We start from the raw sequence: 24,418 nt of genomic DNA, 5'->3' as shown, positions 1-24,418 counted from the left end.
GTTTGCATGTGAAAGGTCAGAGATAGCCGGCTAATTCGTAGCCTACGGTATGCGACCTATGACCTCTTTATTGTCGGCTCTGGTTGGGGAGAAATACAAACCGCAGTGCAATTGACTGTTCAAATGGTTAAGAGGGAAGCGAGTTTCTATAGAACAGTTCTCGGGTACTTAGCAAAGGGGTGGACGATTTCGGGCGCTTTGCATTTTGGGATTGCATTTCCGGTTTTGATCACGTCTTAGTACTTGATACTTAGTCAGCTGGAAAAAAAAAATATTTAAAAAAAGTATTAAGATGTTCCATCTTATGATAAAGCTTCTCTCTCTCATAATTCTTGTCTTATTATTATTATTATACATAGAGATTGCAGCATTTTTAACTCCTAAGACTAATCCAGGGATTCTTATGTCGTAATAATCTATCAACATGAGAGCTTGCCAGTTCCTGTATGATAATATCTGACCCTTGGTTGGAACAGTTGAAAACGATATAACTGATAGCAGAAAAATTTGGAAATATTTCAACAAGCATAAGTGCTAACATTTCAGTACCGAATTTACTCCCATACAAACCTTAGTTTCCTTTATTCCCATGTTAATGAGTGCCAATGAAACATTTGGATGCTGAAACTTGCCGGGCTGGTTGGCTGAGTGGTTAGAGCATCCCCTAGCCAGTCAAAAGGCTGTGGGTTCGAATCCTGCGATAGGCAAGGATGTTTGTGATTATCTGTGAAAGTAGTAGTGGTGATGGTCAATAGATGGCGTTGGTGTAGATGATGAGGTTGAGTGGTGGAGACTGATTGTAGAGTAGGTGCCCTCCCTCGATGAGTCTTGGACTCCCTGGAGGTGGCTAATAACAACTTACCATTGTTAGCGAAATCTGCATTCTTTTATTACCTTTTTTTTTTTTTCTCCTTAAAAGGACATTTTATTGATTCCGTTGATTAGAAATTCTGTTGATTTTCTTTTAGCTGAAAGAATAATTATCCCCATCCTTTTCCTCTCCTTGTAAAGAATTAATTGTAAGTTGTAAACTGGATAAACACTGGTTGTTTCTGAAAAGAAGTATTCCTAAGACTTTTAATGCCTGAGTATAATCCAAATAATACCCAAAAATTTAAGAAGAAAAAAGTTCGCATTACAAAAAGAAAAGAAAAAAAAGTCGCGATGGTGCGTTCTCGTGAGTTCCGATAGATGGCGCTGTAAGAATTCTGCAACTGCCACCGAGGTAAATACAATTTTATATATATATATATATAAAATTATATATTAATTTTAATAAAATATGTTATATATATATATATATATATATATATATATATATATATATATAACAAAATTATCTCCAGTGAGACAAACGGCTCTAGAATTAACGTGTTTTGCTAATAACATCGAGGCATTAAAAGGCTGTTATGAAGAACCATTTTAATATGATTTTTCTCAGATCACTTTTTATACTTGCTGTGTTATTATCATCATTGGTACTCAGTAGGCCTTTTTTTCCAATGGAATACACTTAATCATGAGAGCTATTTATTTATGTTAACGGACACATTTTTAGCACCGCATTTCTTGAAACATTCGTCTGAGTAATACAAATATTTCTTTCTTTCTTTAGTCGGATTTACCTAAAATATTTTCCTTACAACTTGTAACCATTTACGGAGGGAAAATGTTCAGTAAGTTAAAAAAAAAAAAAAAAAAAAAAAAACAGAAGTTGAAAAACGACAAAATTACTGACATACAGTAAACAATGGTTTAGCTTGCGATGTTCAGAAGTAAGTCAGACACGAAACCCTTTAGTTGGAAAGGCTTGGGTTTGAATTCGGTTCACAATGCAAAGAATCTTTATCAGGACTTTTCAAATGAAGCTGATACGGGGAGTGGGGGATGTCGGAGTTTCCCTCCCGGAAACTCAGTTTTTCCGTCGAGACAAACCAGCCAGCAGAACACATAATTTACGTACAAAATACACTCCAATCACTAGTAATATATTGATTTCATAAGATGTTTTCGAACGTCCGTGTAGGCATCCCGGCCATTGTATCATTATACATTAATAGTAATAATAAACACAAACTATATAAAATCGGAGGGGGGGGGGTTAAAATTTTGGATCTAGACATTAGTAACTTCCCGTAAAATAAGTAGAATACTCAAAATTTTGTAGGGGAGTACAAAAGTTGCAAATTTCGATACAGAATAATAATAATAATGATATATATATATATATATATATATATATATATATATATATATACAGTATATGTGTGTGTGTGTGTGTGTGTGTGAAAAGTTTTTTACCTTTGGGATAATATATATTAAGAATACCAAGTAATTTTATAAACTTGGTTTTTTTACTCCTTCTTCCAAGTTAAAAGAACACTAAACATTAAGCACCCATAATGTATAACAGTATACATCTCTTAGTGAGATGTGTTTTACATTATGGGAAATACTAAGAATAGTGATCGGAACTTTACCCACCTTTACAACGAGTTGCCCTGGTGTTGCACTACCTTTAGACTTGGAACTACGTTCAGATGCAAACTTAACTGTTTTGCTTACTTGGGAGAAGGAGTAAAAAAAACAAGTTTATAAAATTATTTCGTATCTTTAATATATATATATATATATATATATTTTTTTTTTTTTTTTAATGTTCACGGTGGTGCTTCACACTTACTACAAATATAAAAGTATGGCTTACTGTAACTTCAATTTTAGAATGATATATTATTTACCCCCGATTTTGTTGATTTTTTTTTTCTTTTTTTTTTTTTTTTTAATTCAGAATACAATTTGTAAGATGTAAGGAGTGAAATTATTAAAGCGAGAGAAAAAAAAACTGAGCTAATTAAATTCTCTAAAAAAAAGTGTTATATTTCAAAACTATGTTTAAAAAATTAACCGAAGTATTGACAAAGCACGAAGTTGGATGCAGTTTTGAAGCGACTATTCGACCGAGATTTTTGTTTCAATGGTTGAAAATTCGTGTGCGAAAGTCAAGCACTGCCATTACAACAATGCAACTAATAGGGAATGAGTTCATCTCTTCTCAAAGAATTCAATGAGGGTTCTTTCAATAAAAGGGCCTTATCCCTCTTAACTCTCCTTTCTTAATTTTCTGAATTTATTTCTCTACTTCACTCTCTCTTTAGTTCCATACTGTCCTTACCGTGTGTGTCCACGCATCAACGAGGTTCCAGAGATAGAAGAATAGACTTTAGAAAAGGACTTCGATCGTCTATTTCGGAAGGAAAAAAAAAAAAAAAGGTAGCTTACACGCCCAAGTGATTTTGTAAGCATCCTCCCCCTATTAGAATGCCACGACTTCTAAAGACATCGCTAAGTCACAAGTCCCTGTGCGCAGACAGCGGAATTCTCTGTTTAAAATTCTAATTGTGTTTTCATTATAATGTATTATTCATACTCGTCTAAATAGCTTACTCCTTCGTTCTCTTCTTGCTTATATACCATCTATTACCGAGCGAAAAGCGTTGTTCTGGTGCAGTTACTTTTACGAAGAGAGAGACGGAATACCAGTGTCCATGTAATGGTGAAGGATGTGCAATGAAAGAGAGGATGAAGGAGAAACTGATTTGGTATTCCGAACGTGCTTAGCTTCGAGTAAATATTGCAAACTTGGCAATTTTGTTTTCGTATTGTGCAGTGTCTTAATCCTGTTTTGATGAAAGTGAATATGTTATCATCGCAAATGTATTAGAATGTGCGGTACCTAACTAACAGCCCATTTTCGTATGCACAGCGTTTTTGCTACCCTCCCTCCTAACATCACTCCCTCATCCAATAGTCCGATTCATCACATAATGATTCGTTTTTTGTTTTTTTTTTTCGGGGAAAATCTTCTTAAATACATATGGAATACGTTTCTTTATTTTTAAACAGAAGTCTTTTATATTCATTCCATTTCAGTACTTTAAAAGAATATAGTTCGGGGGAATAACATTAATTTTGAAATGATAATCTAATGTACCCTTAAAACATCTATTCAATAAAAAAATAATAACAGTAAAGCCATTGCTAATTGTTACACATACCAAGAACAACTTTTCGAATATTCCTATTTATTTTTATATATTCATAAAATATCAATATTATTATGGTGTTTTAATAAATTCTAAAAATTATTTAAAAGATATTAAAAAATTTTATTTTTTCTTAAAATTTAATTTGACTATTAATTGTTACTTTGTGTTTTTTAAATAATTTGCTATATCTGAAACAGAAATTACTATTTCTTTGTTCAATACATATCTACAGTTTAATGGTTGAGGGTAATTAAAATAATTGACTGCTTATATTGTTTAAATGACTATAAAAACGCTGCGAAAATTATATAAACATGTTTATTTTAATCTCATTATAAAAACGAAAATAAATGAGAAAGACTCACGCGTGTTTTACTGAATGCGATCAAACAGCTACGGAAAATAATTTGCAAAAAAAAAAGAACTATGGGAAAAAAAACCTGTAGAAAATTATATATATATATATATATATATATATATATTTTTTTTTTTTTTGTCAACAAAGTCATCTTCTGTTTTAATGATGTAGAATGGGTTGTGAACAGTAATTACAACTTTGTGCCGTAATCTAAAAGAACTCATCTATAAATGCTGTTTTTATTATTTCGTTTTTTGTTTTATTTGAAGTTTACTAATGAGCTTCCGTAGCTTAACCAGTATAGACGAAGTCCTTTGGTAGGAAAGACCTGGGTCCGATTCCCGTCAGTGACGTGAGGAACCTTTATCTGGTCTCTTTCGACGAAAGGTCAGTTAGCCGGTCTCATACGGAGGTTGAGAGTTTTTTCACTCGGAATCTCGGGTTTATCGTCTCCCAGAACAGGCAAACCGGCCCATGAACACACACATCCACAGACATAGTACACAGCTGGAGGCATAGGGCTAACCACCCTATCCTCGCTACGGTAGCGGTTAAATGTAGAAAATATCCTCGACACCGCAAGGTGAAAGAGGAGGGAAGGAATAAGAATAAGTATACTACTTTTATGTAAATTAAGTGATTAAGTTTATTTTATTTATTTATTTATTTATTATTTGTTTTTGGTTTTTTGTGATAAGGTTCAAGAGCATGGTACGAGAGTTTTCTTTTAAAAGGTTCACATTTGAACAGATAGGTGGCGTTTCGGTATAAACGTCACCTGTTTATATATAAAATACTTCCATCGGTCTGCATGATTCTCAAAGCTTTTTCATTTATTTAACTTTTTCACTGTTTTTTTTTTTTTTTTTTTCTAAATTGGTGCGTTGATGATCATCAATTTGACACAAGAAAACTCCGATTAAGAGAATACAATACGCTTTTATTGTATTTAATATTATGGTGTTTTAGATTGGAGTTTTGAATAGAAAGAACTGTTGAAATCGCGACGATTTCATTGATATTAATTCAGGTCTTTGTCTAATCCTCGATCGAATTTAGCTGATAATATTTGAATGTGATGGTGTTTGGTCATTTTTTTCCCCCCAATTATCTCAGCAATACAAATAAAGTTACGAGGCCAGTAATTATGTCGGTTAAACTGTGTGAGTTCTCCGGCTGGTTTGTTTGTTTTTATAAAATAAAAACTCTGAAACACGTATGAGATCTTTAGTTTGAAAAACGTATAACGCATTACAGAGGGAACACAGTCGCATACATTTGTTGCTTAAACGTAAACACAGCACTGAGTTTGATAACTTCCAATGACGCCATCATCATAAAGTAGCTGACATTAGGACAGTGTTCTACCATAATAAACTCCAGAACTACCTGCGTAGTCATTACACGATGACGTAAATGATTCTAGTTCTGGAGGTACCTGATCTCTAAGTTCTTGTATAACTGTTGCAATAACCATAATTATTGCAAGAAATAGCGATCTACTAAAGGCTATAATTTTCGCGGGAAATTTCAAGGCTAATTACTAAAATTTATCCGGTTTAAACCACACTTGAAACGTGTTGCAAAATCTTCTGTCTCCCCTACATAGAGGGGTCAGAAGGGGGAGGGTAGAGAGGTAGAATTAGCGCCATTAGAAGAAGCTTTTGATACAGTTTCGTGAGGTAGAGATTAGCATGCAACAGCCCAAGATTTAGCCTTTCTGGGTGCGGGTTCGTTGCTCTTTATCACATTTCTACACATCCTTGGATCACCTTTGTTCTCACTGGTTAAACAAAGACCCCAACTTCGTGCAGTCAATCCACACTTACTTTTCCACAGTTGTTCACAAAAATCTCTGAAGCATTAATTATAGGAGTTGTTCGATCCGCATAATAGAATATTGTCGATGTCAATGCCCCCCTGGATGTAACAAAAGCAATTAACTTCTGAGATAACGTCATCACGCAAAATAGCCAACAGAAAGAAACGGGAGGCAAGAATAGATTCTTATATGAAGTTCGTATCTGGGCAACTCCCAGCAAGTTTTCTAATAACAACATCGGTCAATAGAAGGTGCTAAATAAAGGGTGTTTGCCTTCCGGAAGGGGGGAGTGTCTCTTTATGTGGGGAAAAGTGTAATTAGATGCACAAGTTTGCCTACAAATAGTGCATGCACACACACACACACACACATGCATACATACAAAGTCTAGACCGGTCCACTATACGCTTTGGGCTATGACATGCAGGTAATAATTAGCCAATGTTCACGATCAACCCTCCTCCCGGTGATGCTTCAGAGGTCAAGCTTGACAGAAATGTCACATTCAGCGACTTTTCCCTAAGGTAGAAGTTTATTTTGTTTTATTCGTTTTTGTTTTTTAGTTTACTCATCTTTGAATAACCTCGCTGTCAATTTCCAGTTAATTTTTCTACATAGAACCAGAACAATATAAATAGATTGATATATATATATCATCATCATCGTGCGTATCAAGGATTTAGGCCTAGGATGACCTGTTCCGGCCTTAGAAGTCATCGTTTAAGAGGACGTCCTGGTTTTCTTTTTCCTAATGGCTTGTACTTTAAGGCTTGTTTTGGTAATCTTTCTATCTATATATACATAATTTAAAATCATATATATATATAAATGTCTACTTTAATTTTTGGGTTTGTATTTTCATTAATTTCATAATTAATATAATGTAGGATTTTAATTTTGGTTAATTATTACTTCGATAAAATGCACTTCTTTAAAAAACCGTACATTTTTCATTTATATAACAGCTTATTCCGTATTAGTTTTGCAATTGTTTACACCAGATGGCTTGCTTTTAAGCATGTTCTGACTAGAGCGACGTCTGGTAGTGAGAAATGAATAACTGCGTAGTCACTTTCATTTCTTTTTTTATCTTAGACTTTTTTTTTACAATGAAATCTGATAAATTCAAATGCTTTTTATTCTTATAAATGTTATAAAATCATTTTTTCTATAAAAATAACTGTTTTGAGCTATTTCACATTTTCAATCTTGTGGAAAGTTGTACATTTCACACTTGAGTTTTATTACGCATGCGTTTTACACGCGAAACTGATTGCATTGTTAGTCAATTTCATTCTCATTTTTATTACGCATACGTTTTGCACACGAAATTGATTGCATTGTTAGTCAATTTCATTCTCATTTTTATTACGCATGCGTTTTACACGCGAAACTGATTGCATTGTTAGTCAATTTCATTCTCATTTATTATCTCTACATTCGCTTTTCGATTATTGAACATGCAGTCTTTTAATCCATTGTTGTTTTCTTTAATTTATTATCATTCGAATTGTCTTATAAACAATTCATTACCGTTTTATAATGAATGACATTAACTGCTTTTCTGAACCCAAACAATAAAACACTTTGCAACGTCCAGCTCTAAACATGGAAATAAAGTGACAACATCACCGAATAGATTTTCACGAATAAAAAAGCACCTCATTTCTCCGATGCTTATCTCAACATGGGCACTATTTTAGGAAGCAAAGGCCTTGTTATTGTCAGTGCAACAATAAAATAAAAGGCGAAATCTGTTATGACTCCTCAATGAAAGCAATTATTCATAATAATCGCTCTCCTACCGATCAAACAGCTTCGTTAATGTTAAAAATCTTCATGAATCAGCTTATTATAATTAATTATTCTGTTAGTGTCAAAAACCTATTAATATACGTCTTTTTTAACTCAATATCAGCCCATTTTATATGAAAACAGAACTAACCGATAAATAAATACGCATGATGGTTCTGAAAGCACACGATTTTTACACTGATACTCATTAAGAGGTTTTTTTTTTTTTTTTTTTTTTTTTTTTTTTTTTTTTTTTTTAAAGCCGATTCTGGAGTTTGTCGATCTTCGGCAGAAGCAAATCGAAGTTTTCTCCACAAAGAAACTTAGGTTTGCAATCAAGCAACTCAGGAAAGTCGACCATAGAGCACTTAAAATTATAATTCAGTTGGGATTACAACTCTGTAGGGTGTCATTCTTTGTGTCGCGCTCACGTAGCACGTGACAGAAAGTGCACCCATGGTGTAGTGATGGTGAAATGTGATGTTCCTCTAAATTTTCTGAAAATTACGACCAAGTGGCGCCACCTATTCTTTAAACGATCAGAAAGCATTATCATTTGTTTCTATTTTATTTTACGAGGACCGTAAATTTTTTATAACATAGAAATTGGTTATTATTAATTTCAAAGAAAAAAAAAAGAAAAAGAAAGAAACGTATAAGTTTTTTTTTTAATCAAAATTAAATGTGCTTTCCAAGAAATTACTGACTTCAAGGCTTCTTAGTTTCAAGAGTTAAGAGCGCGATAATCCAGAAACTCTTATAATCCTTATAAACCTTGTTTATGATGCCTTTCGTTTAAAAGACCTGGCTTCGAATTCCATCTAGGATACGAAGATTTTAAGAATTTTTTCACTTGCTGGAAGTGTCAAAATACCAGCAGTTAATTGGTCTCAAAAGAATATGACAGGATTTTTCATCCTGCGAAAGGCCAACTAGCCAAAGAACACACAATTCACACACGTAATACAATGGCTGCAAATCCTTAATTGTTTTGCCCTTAATGCCAATATACAGATGTAAGGTAGAGGTTTAAAAAATAAAATAAATAAAACTACACAATTTGGTAAAAATAATGAATACTAAAATTTCAGAACTAACTTATATAGCGGAAGTAGCACTGTTACATACACACAGAGATAAATAAAAAAGAATGGAAAATCCACCTTGTGCTTCATATTATTGAGAATTACGCCGCAACTTCAACTTAGAAGCAATTAAAATATCAACAATTAAACCCTACTTCTAAACAATAAAATCCGACTGTATATGTTCAATGGAATGCATTGTAATAATATAAACAATCCGGTGTATTTTTTTAATATCAATAATAATAATAATAACATGTTGGCTTAATACGTTAAAAAAATGAGTCTATTTGCTATAGAAACTTATATGAAATTAGCACTGACTGGAGACCGAAAAAAAAAAAAAAAAAAAAAAAGATTGTAGTACAGATTTTATCAGCCATTGTGAGCACGAAATAAAACAGCCTCTAAAAAGTGGATTTACATTTTATTTCAACATTTTTTTTTTTTTCCTTTTCTACAGAGCAAAATAACCACCCTAGCTTCCAGTTGACTGTTCATTTATGTCGGGAGCTGGAACAGATTCTGACTTTAATTATATTCAGGGAGTAACTACACGATTTCGCGTCCTATCACGCATTTCCGATAGACGGCCCAAACATATATTTATCCATCCCGAGTGATGTCTTAAAGTCCTCGTCGTTTCTCTCGCCACTGACAGAAACGTACGTTTGTGCTGACGGAAATGGTTCTTAGAAGTGACAGATACTGGCTCCATCTTTACGTCACCATCGCTTTTGCACGAGCTAAGACCGTAAAAAAAGATCAGTCTTACTGGATACCGATGCTCGGCTAAAACTACTTGAAGACTTGTACGGTCGCCGACGACATTTTCTCACTATCACAAACAGTAGAACGCAGGCGCTGAAGAAAAGTAATTGTGCCACCCCTCCGACAATAGCGAAAGTATAGACGAGTGGTTTGGTGAGGCAAAGTCCTTTTTCGGAAACTTGAATAGATGGGTTGCCTTCTGGAAAACAAACACAAGAATTATAAGTGGTAATATTAGAAAAATAGAAAAGAAAGAAACAGAATAATACGTTCAATTTCAATAAATATGAGATTCAAACAATTGTTTTTCCAAACAATGGATTTAAAAAATCTACAATTGAAAATAAATAACTCGTTCTATGAAGGCACGTGCATATTGTTTAAGAAATGTACATTTCAAACAATACATTTTCTCTACTCATACTAGCAGTAAGTTACATTAGTGCTGTTAGTTGAGTTGCTAAGCAACACAATTTGAGCGTCGCGAGCTAAACAGGAAATGTACAAACAGTTCTTCTGCATAAATTATCGCCTTGTGTTACTATTTTTTGTATTTCAAGGTTATTAGGTTTCCATAACAACAGAGTCGAAGGAATTAATTGCAACAATTGCTACAGGCGTAGTGGCAATGGAAAAATTTAAAAACTTTACATTTTAAAATTCAAAAAAAAATAAACAATCTTTAAATGCGAAATGAAGGCAATCTCCAATGAACAATTTAAATCACAAAAATAACCAACAAAAGAATAATTAATTTCAACTAAGTGCTATTGAAATGATTAAACAACTGTTTTTACTCTGGAGGAAACACTAGCGTCTCCAAACGGTCATTTCACGAACTACGCCAAATACATGAGTGGTCAAGCGAATATTAACAATATATTCCATCAAGTAGTAATTATTTTCTATCTCCCATGAGATCTATACACATGTCATAAAAAGATCCACCCGCTTCATGATGGTAGAAGAGATCTCTTGATGGAGTTCGTTCTGCAACGCTACATGCCTAATTAGTATATGGGAAAATACAATTTGGGTAGCGAATCGGACATTGATAAAGTTGTGACATGAAAGATACACAGCGCAGACTGAATGAATAGTCTTGCATGGACTTTGATTTCTATGGACGAACATTATAATTATGGTATCAACAGAAGATGAATTGCAATGCCATCTCTAGAGACTGTGTTGCAGTGGGGAAAAAGGCAAAATTGAAATGATGGAAAGGGTAATGTAGCCTAACCTGGGGACAACGAGGTTGCAATTTTCTCACAGCAGGGTACAGGTAAAAATGATTGTGGTATTGATTTATATATCTTTATAACATATTAAGATTATGAACTCCTAAAGTGTGTTTGGACAAAAGATTATCTTATTGATATCTATTTAAAATTTTTAAATTTTTCAAATGAAAACAATTAAATAAATGCCAATAGATAAAAGTAATTAGCCTTCAATGAATTAAATAAATAAAATCATTTAAAATTATAATTATGAAATTATTGTTTAATCAAAATTACTTTTATATATTGATATTTATCGTCTCTGTTCAAAATTCTGTCCACTATTAAAGCAATAGGTTTACTGAAGAATTGAATCGAAAAATTCAGCATATCGGAACTAGCTGGAAACAAGAGGTTTAACCGAACTTGTACTGAAGTGTGAAACAAATGCAAAACAAGAAATCATGGTTCGTATACACATCTTACTCCTATAAACTTGCAAAGGCGATTGGGAATAACTTCTGCTCATCCACTCCCTTTCTCATCCAGGTGACATTGTTGAAACAACAATTAAAGATAAGATGGATGGTCGAGAATCAAGGAAATCAAGTAAGAAAAATTAGCTCCTTCCTTGACAAAAACAGTGCACCACATGAGCGGCTGTATTCTTTCACCAGAAATACAACTAGGCTGATAGATGATCCCTTGGTAACTGACTCAAACGACAAAAGCAAGGCTATGGTTGTTTCTACAGGTTCTCATGAGTGTTCTTCAGAGAATCCTTATTAATATAATATTAATATTATTGGTCACCTCTAGGGAGTCCAAAGACTCCTCGATGGAGGGCATCTACCAACTCTGTCTCCACCACTCACAATCCACCAACTGACCGCAACTACACCAACGCCATCTACCGCTCACCACCACCACTATTATTTCCACAGATAAATCACAAGCATCCATGCACACGGTGAGATTCGAACCCGTGGCCTTTTGGCTGGGGAGCGGATACGCTAACCATTCGGCCAGCCAGGCTGGCATTCCTCCACTTTGCATCAAGCTTGTTAAAACATGACCGGGAGTTACCCATCACACCTTTTACTAACTACAAACCCATTGAAATTAATTCTCTTTCTCTCTCATTCTATCTGTTTCTGTTCTTTGAAGCAATCTTTCTCACGAAGTACTGCCATCAACTACAACCTCCAGCAATTCAAACAATAATAATGATAATAATAATATATTCATTTTGAACCTACGACTCAAATAATTCGATTGGACAAGAAGGTGTTAATTAATGTTAAGAATTCAGATATAATGATTGTACATCGAATAGAAAAAATTAATTAATTTTATTATCTCAAATATAAGCAGAAATATTGAAATTTCGGACATTCAAAATATGTAAAATAAAAGCTCCATCAGTTTTATGTTAATTTGCAAATAAAGAACATAAATAATAGAATCTAATTATAGTGTTTACGACTTTTGTGCTAAAGCATAAAAATTAACGGGGAAAAAATCTAATATTGAGTTTAGGTAGCCATCTTGGTATGAACATAAACAATGTTCATTTCAAGATGGCAACAATGGAATGAACATTCCATTGTTGTCTTTCACTAATAAATCAAGGTTTCAAATAATATAGCAGGTTACGTTTTGCAGATGTTTTCCACGTCATTTTCCGCTGAAGGTGAGAATCTTCACTGGTAGTGTTCAACAGCGCACTTTTATTAACTCCCGATAAAGATATTATGAATAACAAACTGCCAAAAGCTCCTTATCAACTTCTTCATCAGCTTATCACGCTTTTCAAAAACGTGCCAAGTTCATTAGAAGAAGCTGCCTAAAGACAAAGAATGTTCTTCAGGAACTAAAAATTCGATCTTGCAAATTTGGGCAGGCACTGCATGTGACGTGAATAAACATCCCTTTAAGACTTAATAAACACGCCGTCATTAAGATTACAAGTACCTCCATCATGAAGATGAGACGTTGCCTTCCAACCTCTACAAACAGCTTCTATTTTTCGAACTTCGTGAAATAATAAAGAAGCGAACGTAGAATATAAAGAAAAGTATGATTGTTATCCAGCGGTATTGTTAAGAAAATTAATCACGTGATTTAGAATACAACAATTTCGATAGAATAAAAAAAATAGATCGAAATAAATAATATTGTAGCAATTTAGATAGAATAAAATATACCAAAATTAATAAATATTGCAGCAGTTCAAATACGGTAAAAACAATTGAGAAATATTTAAAAAAATGCGCTTCAAATTCAAAAAAAAAAACAAATATTGCATTTAAATAGAATAAAATATTACACCGAGCAAATTTTTGCCCCAATTTAAATAGAATTAAAAAACAGGATCAAAATAGGCCAATGTTTTGGCACTTCAAACAAAATATTAGACCAAAAAAACAATAAAATAAAGGGACCAAAAGATAAAAAAAATATTACTGCAGTATTATTTCGAATAATATTAAATATGATAAAAAAATAAACAAATATTGTAATAATTCAGACAGAATAAAACAACAAACCAAAAACAATAAATTATGTGGCATTTCAAAGAGTATTTAAAATTAAATCGAAATAAATAAATATCGCAACAATTGAAACAGAGTGAAACAATGGAATCCAAACAAACTCTCTAACCCAGTAGGTTGACTGGATAAAGTACCAACTGTTCAACCAATAGGCCTTTGAGTCCTACTGTGGGCACCACAATAAATCAAATTAAAATATCTCATTGAATAATTCAAAACTCCGCAGACCAATCAAATTAATACAATATTGCAATTACCTTTGTGATAAATAGGTTTGTGTTGACTCTCAGCAGAAGGTTGTGCGGATTTCAAGGTGGTTACAACAAACAGAGCACTTTCCATAGTAACATCTGTGACGACGTCTCCAGACTGCAATTCCAGTACCCTCTTGTCAGGAACATCTGGAGATCGCTTCTTCTTTCCATAGGATTGGTGAATACTGTTGCTCATTTCATCTTCGCAGTTGACCTAAAAAAGAAATTAAAATAAACTGTCAAATGGCAGAATTCTAAACCACGTATATCAATACATGGTATGACATATTCAAATAGAAAGCCTCGAGATTAAAAGAAATCAAATATTATATAAATTTTAAATTTACATAATTATAATTAATCATATATATATATATATATATATATATCCTTTAAATTTAAACAATTTAATAAGAAATATATACGCATTTTTGATATAGTTCCAATTTTACTAATAATCATTTATATATCTCAATGCTAGCCATAGTGACATAGTAGTTGCTATGGCGATGGTCGTTACTGGTGCTGCCATCTAGGATGTGTTTAAATAACACCGTCGATATGTTCCTTTAATTATCTGCTATTTGTTTTCATCGAACGAATGGAGCTCGTCGCAGAAAAGAAGCGTTGCCTTTTCCCACGACGATCGGATAAGATGATAGCGACGCTCCGTACGAAAAGGATATTCGCGCTCGACTTGCAGTTATCGGAGCTAAATGTCGGCTGATAGCTGAGTTTATAAGTCGCGCCGTAGGAAAACCCGATAAAGGGGCTTTGAATAAGACCAATATTCTGCTTCGTCCACTGACACGGCGCGTGTTTTATCACTGTAAATATTGACACTTCTGTCAGGGTGGTGGATGGCCGTGCGCATGCAGATTTTTCGGTGTAATGCGTTTCAAAAGACAGGCCGCCCTCCCGTAGCGTTTCCGAATGAAAATGTTGATTTTTCGGATGGGAAAATAGTCGGGGATGGGACTGAATGCGACCATTTATCTTCTCCCCTCAAGTACGATGGATTTTCTTTACGGCGAGTAACTAAATATCATATTCATCTCTCTCTTTCTGTCTCTCTCGAGCAGGAACTTTCTACTTTCTTTCCTTCCTATTATCTCCCCCTTCGCTTTATTTTTTTCCTCTTCATCCTGGTTTTTCTCAACCTTTCTTTCGTTCTTTCTATCTTTCACATTTTCTTTTCTTTTCTTTCTCTCCTTTCATTTTTGCTTTCCCGTTCTGTCTCTCTCTGTTTCTTTTTTTCCCCCTTTCTCTTCGTTTGTTCTGTTTGTCCCATTCTTTTCTTCTTGTCTCCGTTTTATCTCTCTCTCTCTCAATCATAGAAAAAAATCTTTTATTATCTCTTTCGTAATGTTTGCTAAGGGCGTGATCCCCTTCTGATGTTAGAACCCTTCCTCGAGTGTTTAGTTTTACGTCAATGTCCTGGTTGCGTTGATTTGATTAGTTTAATGTGTTCGCTGCGATCCTGAAAGATGATGTCGCCATCTACAAGATGATCGAATATAATGGACGCTCCTTCTGTTATTATTATTACAAGAGAGAATGAAAGAGAGATTAAGTAACAGTGAGAGAACTGCTCATTTTATACATCAAATTTTTGTTATTTGTTTTATTTTATTTTTCTCTCTTTCAAGAGTCTCCGTAGTTCAGTCAGTATAGAGGAAGAGCTTTGTTCAGAAAAAACCTGGGTTCAAATCCCGTCAGTGACGTGAGAAACCCTGATCTGGTCTCTTTCGACAAAAGGTGAGTTAGTCGGTCTCATACAGAGGTAGAGTTTTTTTTAAAACCTGGAAACTCAGATTTTTCGTCCCCCTGGATCCGTGAACACACTCATCTACAGACATAGGACTCTCCTGGAATAGGATTGGCCGAAGTATTCTATAGGATTTCCGGGTTCGAATCTTAATACGTAACGATAACAGGCCATTAGGCCCAATACGTCAAGGAAGAAGAAGATTTTTCTCTTGCAACACTACAAAGTTCATAATCATTCAATTATATACTGTTTGTGTTTTTCTGGTAGCCAGAACACTTACTAAAGCACGCTTAATCATTTTCATATACACAGAGGCAGGATTATGACATCACATCACTAACTGTTTCCTTAAGACGTATGTCATCTTTGCAACCATCGTATAGTCTTTGAAATAATCATGTAGATTTGCTACTGAAAAAAAAAAAAAAAAAAAAAAATATATATATATATATATATATATAAATTCAATTTATCCATCCCTCGCAGATGCTGGAGAACATCGTAATTGACTACTTACTGGTGTACATACGTCCAAACAGAAAGATACTGTGAGTTGGAACTTAACGGTGCTGTCTGAAGCAAACTTGAAAGCCTGGAACGGAGCAATCAATGATTTCGATGTGTTCATCTTCTTCAAAGCAGGGAACACCGTGGGCTCTACGGGACACCTGAAACAATCGGCCACGTGTTATTAAATTTCATCGAAATGGAATTAGTATTAGAACTAAATTATTTGCAATATATTGGAAAAATACGCGAGTTATGTCCAGTTAATTCAAAATATAATTTCCTTCAACGTCGTTATCTCGGGATGCAAACAACACACCAAATAGAATATTTTTCAATCGTTATTTATTTTATTTTTATTTTTATGATAGTTTTATATTTTTATAAGTAGCATTTGACACACCTGGTGTTAAATATTTTGATTATTTTAAAATTTAATTTACTTTAAATATTTTAAATTTATTTTTATATCCGAAAATTCTACTTCAGAGATCAAACATGGGACTTTTAAAGCCAATTCGCGTCTCCAGTAATCGAGGTGGTGGGATCACATCAGGCGATGAAAATCATTTCGTATCTAAAGCCGTTTCTGATCATCTCTCGGTGGGAGAGATGATCGGACAGAGATGATCTTATTTACAAAATTTTAATTTTTTAAAACATCGCCTTGGTTTTGAGTCCCTCCGCCCCATTCTCCTACTACTTACCCTCGGTCGTCGATAAGCAAAACAGTCTCGGCTCCTTGTCCACTTCGAGCTAGTAGTCCGCTGCCAAATATTCCAAACACACCTAGAACATTAAAAAATAATAATAATAATAATTCAATCTTAAATATCTGAATGAACTAATTCAAACACAATCTTTTTTGACAATCAATCAACAAAATCTCATCGACTTACTCTCATCCAGCATTTCCACCTTCAAAAAGAGTAGATCTCCAAGTTCTACACCCCTCACTTCATCTCCTGTCTCGTTGATGACACGTAGACGTATAGGGGGCGTTGCAGCTAGTCCTGTTATAACTTGCGTTAGAGTCTGCAGATCTCTGGAAAAAACGATAGTAGAAAGAGATTAAGCCGTTTTCAACGTTGGTTTTTATTATCCAACTCCCCCCCCCCCTACCAGATGGATACTCATGCACCCTTGGCGAGATAATAATATAAAATTAAATTGATTTAAGGAAACGGGGGGGGCGAATTATTGTCTGCATCAAGCAACAAAACAGAAACAGGAACTCTGACATTAGTTTGGAGCCGTCATGTAAGTATCATTCCGTGGCCACATAAAAACCATCGGAGATCGTAAGCGACACCTTTAATACATGCGTAAATCCCTGAGTAAGTAGCCTATTACCGTCGCACGAGGTACTAGAAACAATAAAGTGAGAGGTTATTGTCCAAAACAACTCGCAGCCAACATTACCGAATAATGAAACAAAGCGAGCTTAAACAACCCCTTAAAAATAGGGGGAGGAAGACTCGAGCCTCGCGAGACTTTATCCGAGAGTAATCTAAAATAAACGGAATGCTTAGGTCAGCAACATCGAAGCCGATTAAGGATCGTAACAACAGATTACCTCCCCCCCCCCGCAGAAAAGGAATGGAGGATCTTAAACTTTCATATTTTCAGAGACAAGAACTTACCCTTCTAAGACTTGCTTTCCTCCACGGAGCTTGCGTTGAACTTCTTCGTAATCGCAAGCGATGTCCACACGACGGTCTGTGTTACGAAGCACAAAAGGGTGGTGTTGGACGACAACGCTGTTAATGAAGGTCCCATTTCCCTGTGGGTGGGACAATAATAATTAATCTATTTTTTTTATTTATGGTTATTTTTATTTATAAATAAAAACTTATTTTAATCAATATATTAGTTATGTATTCTAATACTATTTCATATCAATTAATATTTCCCATTTATTTTATTTATTTATTTTTTTTAGATTAATGTTTGAAACCCATGACTTTAAATCAGCGGAGAAAACTGAGATCATCCTTTTAAATAGCCTAAAAACCACAGTATTATATGCAAGATCGCCCACAAGAAAAAAAAAAGGAATTCTCACTGGATTTCTCCAACCATTATACAAGGGAGCGGAAGGTGAGAGTTGTCTGATGGGGATAATTTGTATGTGATCAGTCTCATTGGATTCCATTGGTAGCAGAACAAAATGGAATCCAGTGAGAGCAAAGCGTATGCAAGAAAGAATTAGAATCACATGTTGCCAAGCTAATCCCAATATTCTCTGTCGAACACAAAGGCGATACGTCGTCAGCAAAGGCCTTGGAGGTCGAAGAAAAACCCATCCTGCCTACGATTCGAAAAATAACTACTAGATTGCTTAAAAATAAAATTTCTCCCATTTTAACCACTTTAGGGATACCTTATATATTTAATTCCAATAATCCTTTTTGGATTATTGTATACCTCTTGTATATCTCTTTTTTTTTTAATCTGTGAACTTTGATTTTTTTTTGTACTATTTTATTTCTGTCGGTCTCAATAATCTCCTTAGTGCAGACAACGCTAAAATACACTCGTCAAAAATCTTATTCGTTTTCATCGCAGTCGAAAATTCTTACAGTGCCAGGAGATTGCTCCCTCCTCAGTCAACAATAAAAAAATCAAAGAACCAAAACAAATTACAATCAAAAAAGTTATTTATTTGGAGTCTCTACTACATTCAATATTGGGTAGCATATCTTTAAGAAAAGGGGGGGGGGACAAATTGAAATAAAACCGTTGGTTGCTATGGAATAGCCATAACAGCTATATTCGTAGAAATCCAAAACGTGTTGCTAAGCAACCATTCAGTCTGAAATAGAAAAGTTCGGAGATGGAGATACCAATTGTGTTTTTTTTTTTTTAATATCCAGAGAAGAAATAGTTTACTGAATCTTTAAAATGTATATATAACTTTTTTTTAAGAATTCATGCTGATTATATTTGTATAAAATATATAAGATTCCATTTATAAATTTTAAACTGCCTTCAAATAATGCGGCACAGTTCGAAAGTTGTTCCTAGCTCCCTCCCCACCCACCCCACCCTCTCTCTCTCCTAACTCCACATTCGAATGCTAACACTAACTTCGAGTTTTCCATTGAGTTCAATTTAATGTTTTATCATTTCCTATCAGAAACTGAATGCGGCATTTCAGCTCGCGGTTATGAAATGGTTGCCATAGAAACTCGTTGAATATTATATTACACGTTATCCAGAACTGATAGGCAGCACATATGTGGGTATTAAATGATCATGAAAGAGGTATCCAAGGTAACTATGAAAACAAAAATTTCTTAGACAGACAGAAAGAGAGAGGGGGGAGGGGGGGGGGATTTACGAAGGCCTAAATCACTGTCACTTCGTTTTACGAAAATAAGAACGTCTTTTATAAGGATAAAATATGACAACGAAATTTTTAACAATCATTAAAGATAAAAATTAACAAAATATTTTGTTAATTTTTGTTAAGAACATGTTTCCCGGAAAAAGTAACAAAATTGTTGACAAAATTAATGAAATGTTTTATTACTAAATGAATTTTTAACCAAAAAATTTTAAAAAAAACGAAATTTTAACAAAAAAAAAACGAAATTTTAACAAAAAAAAACGAAATTTTAACAAAACATTCAAACAAAACTCAAATTTTTTAATAACGAATAAAAATTATAGAGAAAGATTAACAAAATATTTAAGAAAAATTAACAAATATAACAAAATTAGAGAGAGTTTAAGAAAAATTTGAAAAATTTACAAAATATTTAAAAAAATTACTGACAAAAGATAACAAAATATTTGAAAAATTTAAAGACAATGCTAACAAAATATAACAAAAATTGAATTTTAAAAAATACCAATTTGACTTTTTCAAAACTCGTTTAAAACCAGCAAACCGATGAGTTGATTTGGATTTGAAATTAATTTTACATTTTATTTCTCATAGAAATTTTTTACTTTTTTTTTCAGCATCCAATTTTCGCTTCTTACCAAGTTCTTGGTTCCGCATTTTCTTCCGTGGAGAGGCATCGTCAAAGCGACCTCGCCGTTCACGCCCACAGAAACTGCATAGCATTCATATGGATGGCCAATGGCATACACACGGCCTCGAAACGGGGTAACCACGCGAACTACGGCAGTCATAGAAGCAGCTTCACAGAGAAGTTGAACTGCAAAGAAAACAAAAAAGAAAATAATAGAAAAACCATCACCGCTGTGATCAATAAGTTATCTGTTTACGTTCAGAATACTTTGAAAACCCCTGGAAATAGAACCTATTTTGAGATGGACAATTTTTAACCAATTCATTGTTTCATGTTCTACTTAAATCAGCGTCAAGTATTTCAATATAATATTCAACTTAAGAATTGTCTACAATCGCAAAACTTCAAAACTTAAATAAAATAAAAAAGCAGCCCATTGAGATCTAAATGGATGTTAACTATTAATAATCGGAAAAATCCTAAAAAGGGGCTGAAGAAATTGTTTGATATTTTCCAAAAAAATCAAAATTTAAAAATTCGAAAAATTAATGAACATTTCTCAAAAAAATTTCATTCCCAAAAAATGAATGCAAATTTTCTTTAAAAAAAATTTTAATCCAGAAAATGAATAAAAAATTTAAAAAAAATCCCGAAAATGAATTCACGCCCATTTCTGTGGGAATGATTTTTGAACATTTTTCAAAAATCTAACATTAAATAGCCCAAAATTAATTCATACAAATTTTCGCCAAAAAAAAAAAATACATTAACATTAAAAAATTTCTCCACGAAATTAGAAAAAATTTTCGAAACAATTTTTTCGAAAAAACCTAGTTCAAAATTAGCAAACAATCTTTTTTTATTGTAATAATTTTTAATATTTCGAGTAATTTTTTTCATATATATATATATGTACATAAACAATTCAAAACCTAGTTAATTCATCTTATTACTGAAGTATAATGTAACCCGTTAAGACTGATCGCATTAACCTGATATTAATCCCACTTGTTTGTATTTCCACTTTTTTTTTTTTCTTCATTTCTTTCGGCATCTTTCTCTATCGTTCTCCACTCTTATCGGCTCGTATTGCCTGAGCAACAGCAATTTTTTCTGTTCTTTTTTTTTTATCCTCTTTTTTCTATTTTTTCCCTCTCCTGTGAATCGCGGGGCGATCACTATCCGAAAGCATCTAATAGGGTTACCTCCTTCTGTCGCGCTACCGTCAGCATCGATGCCTATGTCGAAGGATGAAAGGCGAGGTGAATAGTCGAAAGAAATGCCGCGTGTGTGTGTGTGTGTGTGGATTAAAGGAGGTTGTACACTCGACACTCTCATTACGATAAGACGCATTTCCTGATGTCTTCCCAGTGTCCTGACAGACGATTCTGCATCATCTTCTGCGATGGGGGGAGGAGGAGGAAGGGGGGGGGTTGCACGTGCAATGGACAGACACTTCCTTTTGCTGCTACGGTCCACTGGAGGTGAATGTCACAAGCGAAGCGTGTCAATGTGGTTGTCTTCTGCTTCCAAAGGCTTCCTGTCATCTGAAGAATGACATAGTCATCAGCAGGCCACTCATCTAAAAGAGGGTGATGACATTGCACGAAGAGACTTAACTCAAGATATCCATTGACAAACTACCTATGATTTGATTGCATCCTATAAAAGGCGCGGCCATCAGTGACAAGTCACACTACACAGAACGCGAAAAAAAAATAATAATAAATCATAAAATCTTTAAAATGGAAAAATATTTAACTTTAAGAGAATGTTTGTCCGTTTATAGAAAATATTTGTTTAACTTTCGAAAAATCTCATCTTCGGAAGCGAACTGTTGATTTAACTTCGGACAAATATTTATCTATCTCTACAAAAATGTTATCTCAACTTTGTCGTCTGTCATACAAAAATGTGCATGTAGAATGTGTGCGTGTCCGGAAGTTCCTCCTATTTATTTAGGATCGCTTTCTTGACTAACAAAGTTTTCCTACGGATTCTTCGATAGATTTTTAGTCTTTCTCATCCTTCATTAACAGTAAATTGATGCATTTTCTGGCATGCCTTACACTTAAATTAATTAATTGTCTTTAATCGATGGGGAATTCCGAAAGCTTTCTCCTCCAAAGTTAGATTTTTTTTTTCTTTTTCTTCTGTAAAGCCTTCGATGACAACTTGATAAATTGTCTTTCGTATTTTGCAGACCATTAATAGAGTTTGGAATCTTCTGTAGGTCCAACAATCACCAGTACGGGCTTCAGAATAAACCTTTGCAGGCTTTTTTTTTTTTTTGTATTTTTGAGAGAAAACTTTTCTTGTAAATTTTGTAAATCTTGGAAATTTCTTGGAAATTTTCAGAGAAAATTTCTTCTCTAAAAAAATTTTCCCAAATGAATATTTTGGAATATATTATAAAATGGATTATTTTTCAAAATTTTTCTCTCAAAATTTTTGAAAAATAAATGATTTGTAAATATTTTGAAATAAAAGTATTAAATAATTAGATTCTATGAAAAACAATTTTAAAAACACTTTACAAGTTTTTCATAAATTTAATTTATAAAAAACTTTATTTTATGTATACTTGTATTCTATAAAAATTTTCTAATAATTTTCTTCCACTATTCCCGTGTGGTGGCAGGAATAAGAATAGTCCAATGTAGCTCATGCATGTCGTACGAGGCGACTAAAATGGGTAGTATCCAGGGAGGGTAATGGATGGCAATGCTGTAGTCAATGAAGCTCTAACTGAGGCTCGGCTATTGCTGTTATCCTCCTGCCATGATCAGAGCTTTATATAGCTCAATAACACCCTATCCTTACACTGTCCTCTATAGATAACGGGGAATATGAAAAGCATTCTTGCTTCGTCCATCTAGCCAGTCCTTTTAAGGACTTTCTTCCACTTATTGCTCGTTAAGTTATGAATAATCCGATTTTTTCTTACCTCTTTGTGCATTGTTAATAACATAGCATAAGCAAATTACTGATGATAATTAACCGGACCGCTAAAAATCGATGAATTTTATTAAGAAGTGAGAATCTGCATTATTAAATGCTAAATGAGAAGTGATCACATATATATTTTCATGTTAATAGAGATAATGAGAGGATTAAATTATTTTATTTTGTTATATATAGAAATAAATTTGCATTACGTTTATTGAATTAACGAGGACAACATAAACAACTAAAGTAAGCAAACGTTTCGAGGATAAAAAAGTTTAATAATTGACTGTTAAATATAAACACCAGATGTGCGTAACTATAGCAACCCAAGGCGTATTTGTCAAGAAATCTAAAACAACATTGTTCATCTCTTGAATTTTATTTCTAATTTTTAGAAAGTACTTCGGCTGTGTTTCATCGAACAGCTGTAATCAGATTGCATGGGTTTTTTTTTTCGGCCTATTGATAATAATAATGATTTTTTTTTTTTAATTTCTTCTTTCTACCAACTTCACAAATAATTTGTGCGGAATAAGAACTTTCCAAACTGCTATATAAATCTCATTTTCGCCTTCAAAAATCGAAGAAGTGACACAGTTCTAATATGAACCTTAATTTAATTGAGCCAAAAAAAAATGGATGCCAAACCAATTTCGCTAAAGTTTATCGGTTATTGCGTTAAGTCAGATATGTGGACTCTCTAAAAGCAGTATAGTGACCCTTCTTGTTTCAATTTTAGTTCGGCAAATAGAAGTAAATGCCTGATTAGATTCCTGGCTCGGTAGAGCGTGGATTGATTCTCTTGTACGTGCTTACTTCGTAAATCGATCGCTTCTCTAAGTAAATCTGCTCTTAAAGGGTTTAGAAGAAAAAAAAGAAAGAAAGAAAAAATTAAACGCGCGACAAAGAAGAAGGAGATGTACAAAGAATATGGAAGATAATTAATTTTGTTTTCTTTCACTTCTTGATCGGACACACAAACACACACACAGCTGCGAAATCTCCATCAAGGAGTTAAGTATTGACAAAAGTTTTGTTTTAACTAACTTTCCTGACTTGTTTGTATATCGGTCTTTTATTGAAGTTCTTATTTAAAAAAAAAAGTCTTTTGAATAAAAAAATTTTCACAATAATATTTGGTTACCTCAGAATCGCTTCTTTCCATTCTGAGTCTTATCGTATTCTTCGAAGCGTATCTGACAAATAGAAATAAATAGGCTAAAATATATCCGAATTAGAAATACGTTAATTGTTTTGAATTAGAAACAAATAGGTTAAATCGGGTCTAGATGGAAAT

General features: G+C 33.6%; 2 protein-coding genes across 3 annotated transcripts in view; both read right to left on the bottom strand.

Moving 5' to 3' along the window:
• LOC150096757 (uncharacterized) overlaps nt 1-5,884 on the bottom strand; it is a 131,078-nt gene extending 125,194 nt beyond the window's left edge. The window contains exon 1 of the mRNA XM_090408700.1: nt 5,797-5,884. Within this exon, the coding sequence (XP_090264826.1) occupies nt 5,797-5,884 (88 nt within the window). The remainder of the gene's footprint in view (nt 1-5,796) is intronic.
• A 3,632-nt stretch (nt 5,885-9,516) lies between these two features.
• Nucleotides 9,517-24,418, bottom strand: part of LOC150096756 (uncharacterized) — a 90,251-nt gene continuing 75,349 nt past the window's right edge. Inside the window, exons 6-12 of one of the 2 annotated variants that reach the window (XM_090408428.1) lie at nt 20,180-20,358; nt 17,833-17,972; nt 17,089-17,234; nt 16,897-16,978; nt 16,200-16,350; nt 13,915-14,125; nt 9,517-10,078 (exon numbers count right to left, since the gene is read on the bottom strand). In XM_090408428.1, coding sequence (XP_090264554.1) covers nt 9,855-10,078; nt 13,915-14,125; nt 16,200-16,350; nt 16,897-16,978; nt 17,089-17,234; nt 17,833-17,972; nt 20,180-20,358 — 1,133 coding nt within the window. In that variant the 3' untranslated portion in view covers nt 9,517-9,854. The remainder of the gene's footprint in view (nt 10,079-13,914; nt 14,126-16,199; nt 16,351-16,896; nt 16,979-17,088; nt 17,235-17,832; nt 17,973-20,179; nt 20,359-24,418) is intronic. The other variant, XM_090408429.1, reaches the window with a different exon arrangement.

Source organism: Typopeltis vanoorti, chromosome 18, assembly GCF_054136105.1.
Source record: "Typopeltis vanoorti isolate ZY-2024b chromosome 18, IOZ_Tvanoo_1.0, whole genome shotgun sequence".
In the NCBI taxonomy this organism is placed as follows: Eukaryota; Metazoa; Arthropoda; class Arachnida; order Uropygi; family Thelyphonidae; genus Typopeltis; species Typopeltis vanoorti.
Note: the sequence above shows the minus strand (reverse complement) of the source record. Positions and strands in the feature narration are given on the sequence as shown.